Below are 14,789 nucleotides of genomic sequence, written 5' to 3'. Positions count from 1 at the left end.
CAACTTGTCTAAAAAAGTGAAGGCTTGTGATCATAAAAATTTGATCATCGAAATCTCGAGCTGTGCATCTTCAACAATCGCTTTGCTTCAGAACTTGTGGACTTTGCAAATCGCAACACAGGGAAAACGTTTCCATGTAACTTGAAGATTTCATTCACATAATCTAACAAACTATCTTAATTTTAGCAGACAAAGAGCTCATGCAAATAGTGTGAAGTTTCAAAGCAATTTCGTTTGTGTTCTTTACTTGATGAATACTTGACTAATATAAATAGGAATGTAGAGACCTGAGAGACATTTTAATTTCAGATCTCATTTTCACTTTCAATTTTCTGAAATAAACAGAGTCCCTGGACTTGCCCTTTCTATAGATTTCAAGGTTGCAATGGAGGTCAAGATGTTATCTCGTAAAATGGTGAAACCAGCAAATCCAACCCCAAAGAACCTTTTAACCTCTGAACTGTCCTTTTTTGATCAGATGCAACCTCCGGTTTACATTCCCACAATTTACTTTTTTCAATCTGGGAGCACTAGCAGACGCCGCTTAGAAGCATCATTATCTGAGACCCTGATTCGATTCTATCCACTAGCCGGAAGATTCTCCATTGATGGTTCATGTGTCAATTGTAACGACCAAGGGGTCGATTACTTGGAAGCTGAAGCACTTGATGTAACACTAGCTGAATTGCTTGACAATGCTTCTACAAATCTTGAACTTTTACATTGCCTTGTTCCATGGGACATACAAAAGCCTAAAATGGACATCTCTCCCATTGTAGGCATACAACTGACCACGTTCAAGTGCGGGGGACTAGTAATATGTGGACTTTGTTCACATATAAAGCTAGATGGATTCTCTGGATCTACATTCTTTCGTGAATGGTCCATTGCATGTAGAGCTGGACTTGATGAAGCAATGCTTCCGAATTTCTGCATACCTTCCATATTTCCAAAAAGAGATTTATCTGGGATGATCAAGCCTAGTGGTTCTCCATTTTTGAGGAATATAAAAATGGTTACAAGGAGGTTTGTGTTTCCTCAGAAAACTATTTTGAACCTAAAATCAGAAGTAAGGGCTAGTACTGGAAATGTTGTTAACCCTTCACGTGTAGAGGTTTTAGCTTGTACTTTATGGAAGGTTCTAATCAGCATTGATCAAGCAAAACATGGAAGTTTAAGAGATTCAACGCTTTGCACTTCTGTCAACTTGAGAGGAAGAACTGGAATCAAAGACATTCCCCAAAATGTTTTTGGGAATTTTTACTTTCAAATTCCTATCAGATTTAAGCGAGGAAATGGTACTAAACCTGAGAATTTAGAGTTGCATCATTTGGTGAGCTTGTTTAGTAAGACCATAAAGAATGAAATAGGGGAATGTTCAAAAATTTCTGACCCGAATGAGCTGATGACAAAGGTGGCTAAAAATATTAACATTATACGCGAAGAGAAGGGAAACGATGGAGTGAATTTCAGGTTCTTTAACACATTATGCAACTTTCCGATGTACGATGTTGATTTCGGGTGGGGGAAGCCGGAGTGGGTGGGTGTCACAAGTGTCCCCGTAGAACTTGTTGTTTTAATGGACAGCAAATGTGGGACAAAGGTTGAGGCAACGGTGAGCTTAACTGAAACTGATATGCATGGGTTCCAGAATCATCCAGATATTGTAGCATTGACGTCCTTGATGGAGTAGTGTGATCAATATCTTTATGTTTAATTTTTCTATGTCTACTATATACCAAGTCCATTAGTGATTTCTATATTTTTATGTGGTGAAAACCATTCGAGAAGAGTTGCAAGTTCTCCAGACAACTAGTGTCTAATAATAGCACCTAGAAACCACCTCCATATTTTACAGATCTAAAAGAAATGGGGAAAAGATAAAAAGGCTTGTTGGACTACACAAAAGGAGATGCTTACCTTACATTTCTCATTAACTATAAATACATTATGACAGCATTTTCTAGTAAGTGTTATATTCTAAGTCTTTACAACAAAATGTGATGCCACACTTCTGTGATATGAAGCTTGGCAGTTACTGTTTTCTCTTGGCATTTAGATAGTAGGTGTTCTAGCAAGAAATGATAGTTGAACATATTCAGGAATGATCTTCGACTTTTCTCATTCTTTCTTTCCCTTCTTTTTCTTTCGAACCATCATTGATCTTCCACTAAGTTTGTAGAATTCAGAAAGTTTTATATATTCAGCAAGATGTAGCGTTGCAAGCATATCTCTGTTACTGATTTTGGCATTGGTTACGACACAATTTTACTTTATCTCTAAGCTCTTGAAATGCCCTCATTGTTTCCGAATCAAAACCTCCTGCAAACTGCCAAGACCAGGATACAAATTATTAAGAATCTACAACAAAACTTGCAGGAACCAAGCTTCAATATTATGCAAGGCCAAGATGAAAATTTATACCTGATGTACCCGAAAGGCGAACTTTACTCCCTGAACTATTAATTCTTCTTCTTCAGAGCCACCACCTACCATTTCAAGCTCCGCTGAGACTCTTTTCATATATTTCATTGCTAATTTTACAGATGCTAGCTTTATCTGCCCAAGGCCACAGAAATATTAGTTTTGCCATGTTCCTGACCTAGGTCTACATAAGTTTTTCTATTGAGTATAAAGTTACAAGCAGTTTAGAAGCACAAGCATACAACAAGAAGATAAATGAAGTCAAAGATATAGAAACATAAAAAAGTGCTTCTATTTCCGATGATTGGGTCCAAAGTGCCTGAATTTCATTCAATCCAATTATGTTTGCATGTTATAATTACGTGTTTAAGGATCATTTTTTGGCCCTCTCAGCTACTCAAAAATAGAAAAACTGGTGAGTTGGGAAGAATCAGTTTCACTTAGTTATAAAGTGAGGGTTTCCATAAACACGAGCTAATACTTAAGAAAACCTAAATACATGGAAGAAAGTAACAACCTTCATTTTCTTGGGGAAAGCTGATTAAAATGGTATCTTTTACCTTCTTCAAAGTAAATGACAACTTTAAGTTTTATTTGTTGATAATATGAGCAAGATATCTTGGTATTAGTACTAAATTTATTGGAATGTAGAAAAGGTCAACTAGGAGAATCTGATCCTCTATTTACTCACTAAACAAACATAAAATAGTAATAAGAAAGCAGATGCCTATTTGGAAATATGGGTACTTCTCAATGTGCGCATGGAGGTATGGCCAAAGAAACTAGGACTAGACTTTTCTAGCCCTTTGGCATCTAGTTCATAGTAATGTTAATAAAATATATTTTGCAAACTATTTTAATATTTTGTATACCTGTCTTTTTAAATTTGTTTTTTCCTCCACTAATTTATCAAGTACATGACTTGCCAACCACCTAGTAAAATACTAAAATAGTTTTAGGCTTTTAGCAACCACTGACAGAGTTCTTAAAAGAGCTTCCCCAACTCCGGTTTAATGGTCTGTGTCCTACTAATAGGTTATCCCCCGAATTAATTGTATGCATGGATCCAAAATGCCAACATGGAGGGAGAAATCGATACGGAGTAATAATAAAAATTAACACTAACAAAAGGGTGAACACATCAAGTGAAGCTGACCACTTCTTTTGTATGCTATGATATACCACCAAAGCTAGTTGGTGTCTTTGAACTATAATGCTAATCAGTAACATACTCACATTACACGTATCTATATGCTACATAGAGAAACATTCATTGCAATATGATTGCTTTACTTGAGCAAAATTTGAAATATGTGGCAACAACATGATTAAATTTACAAAAAGAGTGGAAAGCATCAGGGTCTGTCTTTAAATTAACACTGGAGGAAATTTTGTTACCTGACTTGTAATTCCAGAATTTAGCATCCAATCAACTGGAATTTGGAACCCTTCATAGCGTTGAGCAGCCAATTCCCTAGTGCGTGAGAGATCGTAAGCACCGTTCTCTAGTCTGCAATCACAGTTGAGTACTAGTTTAGCATGCAATAATCATTATTACCATGTAATTGCAGTATAATATACAAAGCAAGTTGTTATCTTACTTGTCAAATAAGGTTTGCATTTTTTTGAGAGCAGGGGCAAAAGGTAGTTGAGGATCATCCTTAAAAGAAGATGCCTCAGATACCAGCTTATTGACATCACAATACCCAAATGCTGCTTCTCGTAACGTATCAGCTTTTTTCTCTGGCCATTGGAAGTGTTTAAGTACTGCTCTCTCGTCAACCTAAAAGTAAGAAGTCCTCAAAGTTACATATGATTTCCGACATTGTGCTACAGCACAGCAAGATTTAGACAAGTTATAATAGTAGTAGAAGCGTTTTTGTTACCAGGTAAGAAAGCTCTTCATCAAGCCATTTAACAAAAGCAACAACATCTTTAATGTCTGTAAATTTAGCCTCCTCAACTTCTTTGATCAAATACCTAATAAAATCGCTTTGCGTTTCAACATCTGATTTAATCTGAATTGAATAAACATAATAATTAGTAACAAATACAAAAAGTCATCTCACGGTATTATAATGCATCCCAAATCTTACAGTTCCAAAAAAAAAGATATGATTTAGAACTAATTCCCCTAAAATCAAGATCATAATCAATCAACAAAAATACTGTATTGCATAAACTAACACTCAGCTAAGAGAGGCAAAATTTGCAGAGACGCAAAATATAAAAACAGGACAATAAATTGTACTTACAGCAAGCAAATGGGCTGAACGGTTCTCGATCTCCCCGATCATATTCCTTGTTGTGGCAGTCACCGGCATCCCATCGCCCCCTCCACCTCCAGGATCTCGCCTCGAATCTCTCCTCATCAAAGAGTGATAAAACTCAACAACCTCCGGCACTCTCCTCACCTTCCCCGCCCCTGCCAATAACCCCTTTGGTGGCGGTGGAGGAGGCGGAGGTGCCACCTTCACTGATCCCGGGCCTGAAACTAATGTCTCAACACATTCCGAAGAAGTAGAACAAGAAACATTCAACCTAGGTGGAGGTCTTGGAATTCTAGGCAACCGAGATTCAGCTGACACAACAAATTCAACACTCTCTTTTGTACAATCAGGCAATGTAAGTTCTAATTCTACAGCCTTTTCCTTCACTTTCGATTGCTCTAAATAATCAAACTTCTCAAGAACATTCCCATTCTTTTTCACATTAAATTTCCCCTTAAACCTCTGTGATTTCGACAATTCTTGAACATCCTTCATTCTACTCAACTCCGAAACCTTATCTTCCAAACCCTTAACCCTCTCCCCATTCTCTCTACTCTGCTCAGACAATTTACAATGCAACATCTCCACTTCTTGTCTCAACCTCTCATTCTCATCCTGTAAACACCCCACCATCTTTTCAGCTCTTCTAACCTCACTCTCTTTCCGGGCAAGCTTATTTTCGAGACTCGAAACACTCTCAGCACTCTCCTTAAATTTCCTGAGCTCAACAATCTCTGCCATCAAAAGGGTTTCTCTCTGGCGCATTTCATCAAGCAGGTGGTGAAGCTCAGCTGCATCAGGTGGGCGTGGCTGCACTTGGGCGGAGGCGCGTGGGAAATAAACGCCAAAAGAGCGTGAAGGGCCCTTTTGGGGTTGCTTATCTGAGCTTAAAGAAGATGATATTGGCTTTCTAGGTGCAGTTGGTTTAGGGTTTGCTGATGTTCTTTGAAGCCCCATTACTTTCCCAGTAACCATTTTTTCAAAGGGGTGTGTGTATACAATAAATGTATGTATAGATTTTGGGATTGTATGTATTCTTACATTGATGTAATGTAGATGGTTATGGAGGGGGATGGAGTGAGTTGGAGGGAAAATGAAGTAGCCAAACAAGTCTCTGTCTACTGAGAGAGAGAGAGAGAGAGACTGGCAGAGGGAGAGTTAATAGAGTAGACTGAGTGGGAACAAGAAGAGTTTAGTCTGACAACAAGACAACATTTGTATAGCACGCTTTATATATTTTTATTTTATTTTATTTTATTGTGGTTAAGTGTACTAATATGCTTTGATGCTTGAATTGTAGCTTTTTGTCACTGCTTAACTTTTTCTGTTTAGGTGGAATAATCTTTTCCTTGAACATACATGCTACATTATTCAATTCGTGATTAGTGAGCATGACAATTCGGATAATTAGATTAGTTTGATCTGATTAATTTTGAATAATTAGTCTGATTAATTTTGAATCTCGTCTATTTTCAAATTATAATATTTTGAGAGATTATTCGGATAAGATCAAATCGAATATGATTTGGTATGAATCTAATTTGAATCAAAATCTGATAAAATGTTAGAATAAAAAGTTGGGGAGCAAGTGTTGTTACAATAAAATAGGGATGTATTGAACAAATGATGCAGAGCAAGTGTTATGAACAGTTTAAAGATACTTGAAAAAAAAAAGGTTAAAATAAAGCAGGAATGTATTGGACATTGATACGGATATGATTACAAATCTAAGTTTTTGTAGAGTTTGGGTTTTAAAATGAATACTCTAATCATAAAACTTGGATGATTCTTTTTAGAATGTGACGGACATCGGAGTCAAAAACGCCTAAAGACTTTGGAGTCTTTTGTAAAAAAATTAGAAAGTAAATCATAAGGTTGATGAACATGGATAGCATCGCCAAGATTCGAAGCACAGCTGTATCTCAAGCTCTTCATGCTTTAAAATGAGGAAGTTGTTTAAATTTTTTTAACAGTATATTGTTGTTTAAGGCCTGCAACAAGTATCCCAAGACTCCGTTGTTTCTTCTATCCCAAAGTGGTCGTACATTTTGATTTATGATAAATGGATACACCATTACTTTTGGTAACTAGTGTTGAATAATATTCTTATTTCAAATTTATACTTCTTTTCGAATGTTAAGACTTTTTCATGCTTAAAAAAATCGGTTAATTTTTAAAAGTCGTTAATAAATTATTTAAAAATATTTGACTGTTTCGATAAATTGTTGATAATCATCAATAAAAAAAATTATTTTATTTTCTTAAAAAAATCATCGTTAGATTACAAATCAATATTTTCATCAATTATTTTCAATTTCCAAAATAATCATACTTCTCCTACTTAATTATGAAGAATGAAAACCATGTTTTCTTGCAATATGCTATTAGCATTTTTTTAGTTTATGAGCAGGGGCGGATTTAGTGTGGGATGAGTCAGAGATTTTAAAAATATATATATATATGTATATATTTTACTTTTTACAAATACAAGATGTTAAAAAATGTATTCTAGCCCCCTCTTATTTTAAGAAAAAAAGTTAGATATGTAAATAGCATAAAAATAATTGAAATTTTTACTTATTTATTATCTTTTTGTATTCTTTAATTATAATAAATTTCATATCTAATTCTTACTTTTTTTATTTCATTGCATTTACTTTACTTTGAGTTATTTATAAATGTTTGATTTATACATTAGTTGTGTGTAATTCCTTTTTCTTTTTTTTATTAATTTGGCTTGTATGTCATGGAGTATATGTCAACCAAATTTCGAGATAAACAAAAATCAAACTCAAATCTGGACAATAAAAGATGAGTATTTAATGATATTTCGTTTAATATAAAAAAAAAATATTCCGTATGCTGGTCTTTTTTTCACCTCCACTATCTTGTCGAGCTATCCTTTTTCCTTTTTCATTCAAAATCGAATTTCGCAACCGATTTGAGGATTATTTGATGAGTGACTCTTCAGATGCGTATATTGAAAAAGATGTAGTGAGTTCAATTACTCTTTTCATGATATTATTATAAGGTTTCATGACACTTAGAAAACTGTTATTGTAATTGAATTGCTACGGAGACATTGTTAATTTGTGTTTTTTAATTTGTTTGTTGGAAAAATATTTTAACATAATTTTTTAGATAATCCACATGATGATTCCGGTGAGCGGGCGGCTCCGTCCGACGCCGTTCCTGGACCTTCTGGACGTTAATGAGGTGTAGCTGCTGGTTGGGTATCTGCAAAACAGCACCAGAAGGGGGTTTGGCTCTCACGGCGCCTCCGGTGTAAAATTGATAATAGGGTTTTGGAGAAGATGAAGATGTGTATGTGTAATAGAAAGGTTGATGTGTGTATATATGGATGTGTGAGAGTGAGTGTGCCAAAGTGTGAATATTTTTCTAACCGCTAAATCCTTCATCCTTGGGGGTATATATAGCCCAGAGGTAGGGTTTAGGGGTTGTTACCTCTAAATCAGGGCCGTTGGATCTTGGGAGCAGAGAACGCCTGACTTGGATGGATTGCTTACACGTGTCCAGGGGAGGACCACCTTCAGGGTGTCCTAACGGCCTTCTGACACGCGTCATGTTTGTCTGGTATGTTGGTTGTTGATAGCTGTCATCGTCACGTGCTCACGTACCCTTCCGTGGCGGGTTGTGAAATGTGCATGTGCTTGCAGGGACCCCCCTTGATGGTGATCTTGGCCCTCATCTGGATCAAGGTAGGCAGATGATCCAGGTCATGGGCTGGATCCTGGTAGGCAGGTGATCCATGTCCCTGGTTAGAACTGGGTTGGCAGATGACCCGGGTCATGGGTTGGACCGGGCCTGGTCTCTCCACTTGGTTGTTCTGGGAGAGGGGGGTCTTGGTCCGTCGGTTGAGCCTGATACCCTTTAGATCCGGATTGTATCCTAGCCAGGTCGTTTATACCCTATCATTTGCCCTCCACTCCCTTATGTCGATTTTCTGGATGAGGGAGTAGAGTATTGTCATATAAATGTTGCTCTAGGAGAAAAATTTATGCTCCTGGTTGCCCCCCAATCCGGATCTGGTGTAGTAGATACAAATTCGGATTAAGATAGAAGAATTTTGGTGTCTTAGAAAATTTCTGCTCCTGGTTGCCTCCCAATCCGGATCTGGTGTAGTAGATACCAATCCGGATTAAGGTAGAAGAATTTTGGTGCCTTGGAAAAAATCTGCACCTGGTTGTCTCCCAATCCGGATCTGGTGTAGTAGATACTAATTCGGATTAAGGTAGAAGAATTTTGGTGCCTTAGAAAATTTATGCACCTGGTTGCCTCCCAATCTGGATCTGGTGTAGTAGATACCATTCTGGATTAAGGTAGAAGGATTTGGTTGCATTAGAAAAAATCTGATCTTTTTCCAGTTTTCTGGTCCTGATCCTAATCCGGATTAAGAAAGATCCGGGTTGACTTCGATTTATTTTTGCTCCGAAACCTGGACTTCGATTTATTAATTAATTAATGATTAATTAATTAATCATATTTATTCTACATCGTGAGGGATACTTCTCAGCATATCGCGACTATCCGGATAATACAAATTCACTACTTAGAATACCAAGAACCTATTCATTGAGTAGTTACCGTACAATTAATTCCTTCTACCCTGCAATGTCATGATTAAATACAAGGCATGAAACTTGTGTCAAGCCTATCTTATTTAATCACGTGTTATCCCATTCACTATGCTTAGTTCTATTTAATGTAAATTAGAAACTTCTTTCTAATTTCATTCACTTTGGACAGAGATTCCTGAACTAACATAAGTGGATCAGCATTGAACATTCTCTTCCTACACTGGAAGGGGTAGATTCTTTATTGATCATACACTATCTTCGTGTACAAATTCCTATACCCAGTAGAGCCCTTATAATTGTCCCTTGAGACTAAGAACTAAACCAAAGCATAGTTCAGTGTACACAAGATGACTATGATGACCTCAAGTCTAAGGATACTTGTACAACTATCACTACGTGAACAACTCCAGACACGTGAGTGAACTCCATCAGTTGTTCAGTTGTGTGAGTCATGTTCAGCGAACTTATTCTATAATAAGCACCTACATACTAGCTATAGTGTCACCACACAAATGTCTATGAGAACAGACATCCTTCATAATGAAGCAAGCATAGTATGTACCGATTTTTGCGGATTATTAATTACTAGTTAGTAATCCTACGACCAGGAACTATTTAAGTTTAGAGTTATCATCTTTTAGGTCTCATTATTATGATCTCATCACAATCCATAAAAAGCTTTACTCTAAATTGTGGTATATCTTATTTAAACATTAAATAGATAGAGTCCACAATAAAAACAAAACAAGCCTTTTATTAATATCAATGAAATAAAAATAGATTACATAAAAGTTATTCCTAAATCCTCATACATAATTGGACTTAGGAAAACAAAGTTCAACCCAAAAATCTTGGAGGGGGAGGTTGTTGATCAAATAAGGAAATTTTGTGGTAGTCTCGGGTTCCAGCCAACCCGGGACACTTTTATGAATCACAAATTGTTGTTCCAACTTGGATGTAAGTTCCTCGCCGATCCGGATTTTTCCTTTCCTGTCGACCCGAATTTCTTGCTTTGCTTGTTGATCCGGATCACGGCCTTATTTGCTGTCCCTTGACCCGGGTTTACTGCTTTGCGTGTTGATCCAGATCTTTTCCTTATATGCCTTGTAATACATTTAGAAAAAGTGATTGCTTTTGATCCGGATCTCTTGCTTTGCTTGTTAATCCGGATCACGGCCTTATTTGTTATCCCTTGATCCGGGTTTACTGCTTTGCGTGTTGATCCGGATCTTGGAATGTTTCCCCTTTTAGATTATGCTGAAAAATGCTGTTAATTGGTCCGGGCCCTTGTCGCATTTGCTTTCCGGTTTTGGTTGCTTAGTCCAGTGGATTTATTGTCTCCATCCTAAAAGTTCTCTTTTTTTCTTGTAGGTTTGCCGCATTACAATCCTTCCTTCAGGGCAATAATGTCTTCTTCAGCTTATGTAGCAGCTTTCAACTCTTTGGGCCTGGCTTACAAGACAACAAAGGGGGGCTCCTGAGACCAGATCCAGATCCGCAGATGCTGAGGGGGGATCCGAGTCTTCTGCCCCCGGAACGTGGCCGATTTGGCCAATGTGCCATTGACTGATGAACCGGATGTCCAGGAGATTTTTGGGGATGAGGCCCCCGCTTCTAAAAAGAGAAAGTCGGTTCCGGGTAAGCCCCCTGAGGCAAAGCTGTTGTCCCCGACCGGGTCATCTGCGACTCGGAAGGTAAAGGACCAGACGGGGGCGCTGTGAAGATAGGGACCAAGACTTTGGTCGATCTAGCCGGGTTAATGTCTAGCATCCTCTCTGAGGAAGACTGGGAGGAAGTTGAAGGATACAACATGGCTGCTTCTTTGAAGAGGGTAACTGGACAGTGGGGGCAGGTAATTAAATTTCCATGGTTTTAGTTCCGGGTTGTGCCCCCCAATTGATTCGGTGCTTAGTTTCTTTTTTTGTCTTTTCTCATCTCGGGAGCGCCATATCCATCTGTTCGGACGTTGCTTTCACAGAGATCCGGGAGGCCAACAACCGGACTTGGGATGAGAAGTTGCGGGCTGATAACTTGAAGGATGAGCTGGACGAGGCCCGGGAGAGCTTCCGGACGGTGGAATCCGGATTGAATGAGAAGCTGAAGGAAGAGCAGGACCGGGCTAATGGTCTTGCTAAGGAGGTGGAGAAGCTGAAATCCGAGCTTGCTGCTAAGGAGGATTTGAACAAGGAAGCCATAATTGCTGAGTTCAAGGCCAGTGATGTATATGACTTTGAGGTTGCCCAAGCCGGGGTGCCCGAGGTTCGCAGATCCTGGGTTGTTGCTGAATGGCACATCAAAACCGATCCCTTTGCTTCCTATGACAGCTTTATTCAAGAATTCTTGGCGGCCAAGGCAGCTGTTGAGCAGGGTAAGGGCGAACCAGAACCATATAATGGGCCCAACCCTAGTTTCCTCTAGGACCAGCTTTGCTAAGCTTCTCGGGCCCAACCCCTGTAATGTCTTTTTCTAGGATTTCCAATTGTCGTACTTTGATTTGAACTATTTGTAATGTTTGGATTTTTTTCGGATCTTGCTTTAAGTTTTACTTCCGTTTCCTTTTACTTTTCTTCCATTGTAGAAGATATTTGCTTGTCTTCCGGTCCGGGTAGGACACTTCATCCGGTAGTTTTTACTTTTATGAGCAATCCAGATCCTGGCTCTATTGCACAAATGATCCTGATCCGGGCTGTGGCTATGGCCCCCAACCCGGATTGGGTTTATAGCCGGGTTGTTCCGGGTATGAAGCCTTATCCGGGTTGACTTTGCTTTTGGTATGGTATATCAATCCGGATTCGAATGCTTATCATTCTTGATTTTTGATCTTGAATTTGCTTTCAATCCGGGTATGATACCAACTCGGATTGATGTTTGCTTGTTTTATGTACTTAAAAAATAATCTTAGTACGTAATTGTTGTTTTCAACCCGGATTCGAATGCTTATCCGGGTTGATTTTTGCTTTTAAATTGGCATTCAATCCTGGTATGATACCAACCCGGATTAATGTTTGCTTATTTGCTTTATGTACTTAGAAAATAATCTGAGTACATAATGGTTTTTTTCAACCCGGATTCAAATGTTTATTCGGGTTGATTTTTGCTTTTAAATTTGCTTTCAATCCGGGTGTGATACTAACTCGAATTGATGTTTGCTTATTTGCTCTATGTACTTGGAGAATGATCTGAGTACATAATGGTTGTTTTCAACCCGGATTCAAATGCTTATCCGGGTTGATTTTTTTAATTTTGGATTTGCTTTCAATCCGGGTATGATACTATATCTGGATTGATGATTGCTCTATCTACTTAGAAATTTTCTAAGCAAATAGTGGTTGCTTTTGTTTTTTGCTTCCAACCCGGTTATAAGACTATATCCTGATTGTTTTCTGCTTTCTTTACTATTAATTAAAAAGTAATAACTTTCTAAGAAAAGGAAATTATTTTCATTGACTTGAAATTTTCTTCATACAAAATATAGGATGATAGATTGGTTGCTTGCCATATGCTACAAGTTTTGGTTGCTTCTTTTACTGGTAAAATTTTCTGAGCCTGAGTCCATGCCAAGTATTTGGGATCTCAGATTCATCCATGTTCATGAGCTTGTATGTGCCTGGCCTTAGGACTTCCTTGACTTTATATGGGCCTTCCCACTTTGACATTAGATTCCCAGTGTTGGTGGGATCTGAAGCTTCCGTGTCTCGAAGGACCAAGTCTCCAACTTGAAAGTTTGTGACCCGGGACTTCTTGTTGAAGTGCTCTTTAGTTTTTTCCTTGTACTTTTCCATTCTTGCCACCGCCTGGTCTCGGACTTCATCAATTAGATCAATATTTGTTCTGAGCCCCTCCTCATTCGTTATCTCATCAAAATTGATTACTCGATGGGAGGGGGATCCCACTTCAATTGGTAGCATAGCTTCAGTTCCATAAGCCAGTTTGAAGGGGGTTTCCCCTGTGCTTGTTCGGGGGCTTGTTCTGTATGCCCAGAGTACATTAGGCAACTCTTCTGGCCATTTGGTTATGCTTTCCCTGAGCCTCTTCTCGATCCCCCGAGAAGTATTCGATTGGTTACTTCGACTTGGTCATTCCCTTGAGGGTAGGCTATAGACGACTTCTTGTGCCAGATACCCCGTTCTTGAAGGTAGGATTTAAATTCTGATCCGACGAACTGTGACCCATTATCCGAGACCAGTACTTTCGGGATCCCGAACCTCATCAAGATGTTGTCCATGAACTTGATGTAATCTTGCTGGTTTATCGTTCTCATAGCTTTTGCCTCTACCCATTTGGTCATATAATCGATTGAGACTAGCAAGTACCTGAGGTCTCCTTTGGCCCTGGGAAAAGGTCCCATGATGTCAATACCCCAGACAGCAAAGGGAATAGGTGTCAGGACTGAGGAGGGTAAGACTGGACTGATCCGGGACACATTGCTGAAGATTTGGCATTCCTTGTATTTTTTCACAAAATCTATTGCATCCCGGTGAATGGTTGGCCAGTAGTACCCTTGTCTTATGATCTTGTGAGCTAGGGCCTTTGCGGACATATGATCCCCGCATATCCCCTCGTGGACTTCCATTAGACAATACTGTGCCTCCCCTGGGCCAATGCACTTTAGGATCGGAGATGAGAAGGTCCGACGGGAGAGTATTCCCTCTTCAATAAAATTTTTTGTTGCCTTGGCTTTTAACCTTTGAGCCTTCCCTTTATCTTCCGGGAGCTCTCCCTTCTCCAAGTAGTTGATAAATTGAGTCATCCAATTCGGGTTGTTTTCTATTTCTAGGACCTCTTCAGACTCCATGCTTGGTCTCTGTAATTCTTCAAAGTAGACAGAGCAATCCAGGTCTGATGAATTTTGAACAAGTTTAGATAGTGTATCAGCTTCTGAATTCTGCTCTCTACAGATTTGAATGACTTGTGTTTTTGGTATCGAGGCGAGGGAGTTTTGGACCAGAGTCTGGTACTTGGCTAAAATTGGATCATTGGCTATGTACTCGCCATTTGTTTGTTTTACCACAATCTGCGAGTCGCTGTAGATTTTGAGATCCTGGATCCTGGTTGGATCCTTGCTGGGAGATGATCTAGGTCCTGGGTGGGATCCTGGCTGGGAGATGATCCAAGTCTCGGGTTGTATCCTGCTCGGGAGATGATGCAGGTCCTGGTTTGGATCCTGGTTGGGAGATGATCCTGTTTCTGGGTAGGATCCTGGCTGGGAGATGATCAAGGTCCGGGGTTGGATCCTGACTGGGAGATGAGCCAGGTCCTGGGTTGAATCCTGGCTGGGAGATGATGCAGGTCCTGGGTTGGATCCTGGATGGGAGATGATCCAGGTCCGGGGTTGGATCCTGGATGGGAGATGATCCAGGTCCCGGGTTGGATCCTGGATGGGAGATAATCCAGGTCATGGGTTGGATCCTTGCTGGATGGGAGATGATCCAGGTCCTGGGTCGGATCCTGGCTGAGAGATGAACTAGGTCATGGGTTGGATCCTGGATGGGAGATG

General features: G+C 39.2%; 3 protein-coding genes across 3 annotated transcripts; 1 reads left to right on the top strand and 2 right to left on the bottom strand.

Annotated features, from left to right (window-relative positions):
• The first annotated feature begins 295 nt into the window (after positions 1-295).
• On the top strand, positions 296-1,768 carry LOC141724528 (acetyl-CoA-benzylalcohol acetyltransferase-like). The gene has a single exon (XM_074526700.1). The coding sequence runs from the start codon at positions 386-388 to the stop codon at positions 1,691-1,693; it is 1,308 nt and encodes a 435-aa protein (XP_074382801.1). The 5' UTR covers positions 296-385; the 3' UTR covers positions 1,694-1,768.
• A 131-nt stretch (positions 1,769-1,899) lies between these two features.
• LOC141724527 (protein INCREASED PETAL GROWTH ANISOTROPY 1-like) lies at positions 1,900-5,892 on the bottom strand. The gene is made up of 6 exons (XM_074526699.1): positions 4,680-5,892; positions 4,311-4,442; positions 4,026-4,207; positions 3,823-3,934; positions 2,425-2,559; positions 1,900-2,329 (listed from the first exon to the last, which is right to left on the bottom strand). Exons 1-6 carry the CDS (start codon positions 5,667-5,669, stop codon positions 2,237-2,239), a joined length of 1,644 nt encoding a protein of 547 aa, XP_074382800.1. The 5' UTR covers positions 5,670-5,892; the 3' UTR covers positions 1,900-2,236.
• Positions 5,893-12,816: 6,924 nt separating this feature from the next.
• LOC141660402 (uncharacterized) lies at positions 12,817-14,087 on the bottom strand. Its single transcript, XM_074467386.1, has 2 exons — positions 13,606-14,087; positions 12,817-13,261 (listed from the first exon to the last, which is right to left on the bottom strand). Exons 1-2 carry the CDS (start codon positions 14,085-14,087, stop codon positions 12,817-12,819), a joined length of 927 nt encoding a protein of 308 aa, XP_074323487.1.
• Between the last annotated feature and the right edge of the window lie 702 nt (positions 14,088-14,789).

The sequence above is a fragment of the Apium graveolens genome, chromosome 5, assembly GCF_009905375.1.
Source record: "Apium graveolens cultivar Ventura chromosome 5, ASM990537v1, whole genome shotgun sequence".
Classification (NCBI taxonomy): domain Eukaryota; kingdom Viridiplantae; phylum Streptophyta; class Magnoliopsida; order Apiales; family Apiaceae; genus Apium; species Apium graveolens.
Note: the sequence above shows the minus strand (reverse complement) of the source record. Positions and strands in the feature narration are given on the sequence as shown.

Excerpts from the sequence above, each read along its gene's own strand:
- LOC141724528 (XM_074526700.1), top strand. The coding sequence starts at position 386 with ATGGAGGTCAAGATGTTATCTCGTAAAATGGTGAAACCAGCAAATCCA.
- LOC141724527 (XM_074526699.1), bottom strand. The coding sequence starts at position 5,669 with ATGGTTACTGGGAAAGTAATGGGGCTTCAAAGAACATCAGCAAACCCT. Across the intron at positions 2,560-3,822 it reads ATTCTGGAATTACAAGTCAG|ATAAAGCTAGCATCTGTAAA; the intron begins GTAACAAAATTT and ends GGCCTTGGGCAG. Across the intron at positions 2,330-2,424 it reads TCGCCTTTCGGGTACATCAG|TTTGCAGGAGGTTTTGATTC; the intron begins GTATAAATTTTC and ends TGGTCTTGGCAG.
- LOC141660402 (XM_074467386.1), bottom strand. The coding sequence starts at position 14,087 with ATGGAGTCTGAAGAGGTCCTAGAAATAGAAAACAACCCGAATTGGATG. Across the intron at positions 13,262-13,605 it reads AGGGCCAAAGGAGACCTCAG|AACAAGCCCCCGAACAAGCA; the intron begins GTACTTGCTAGT and ends CTGGGCATACAG.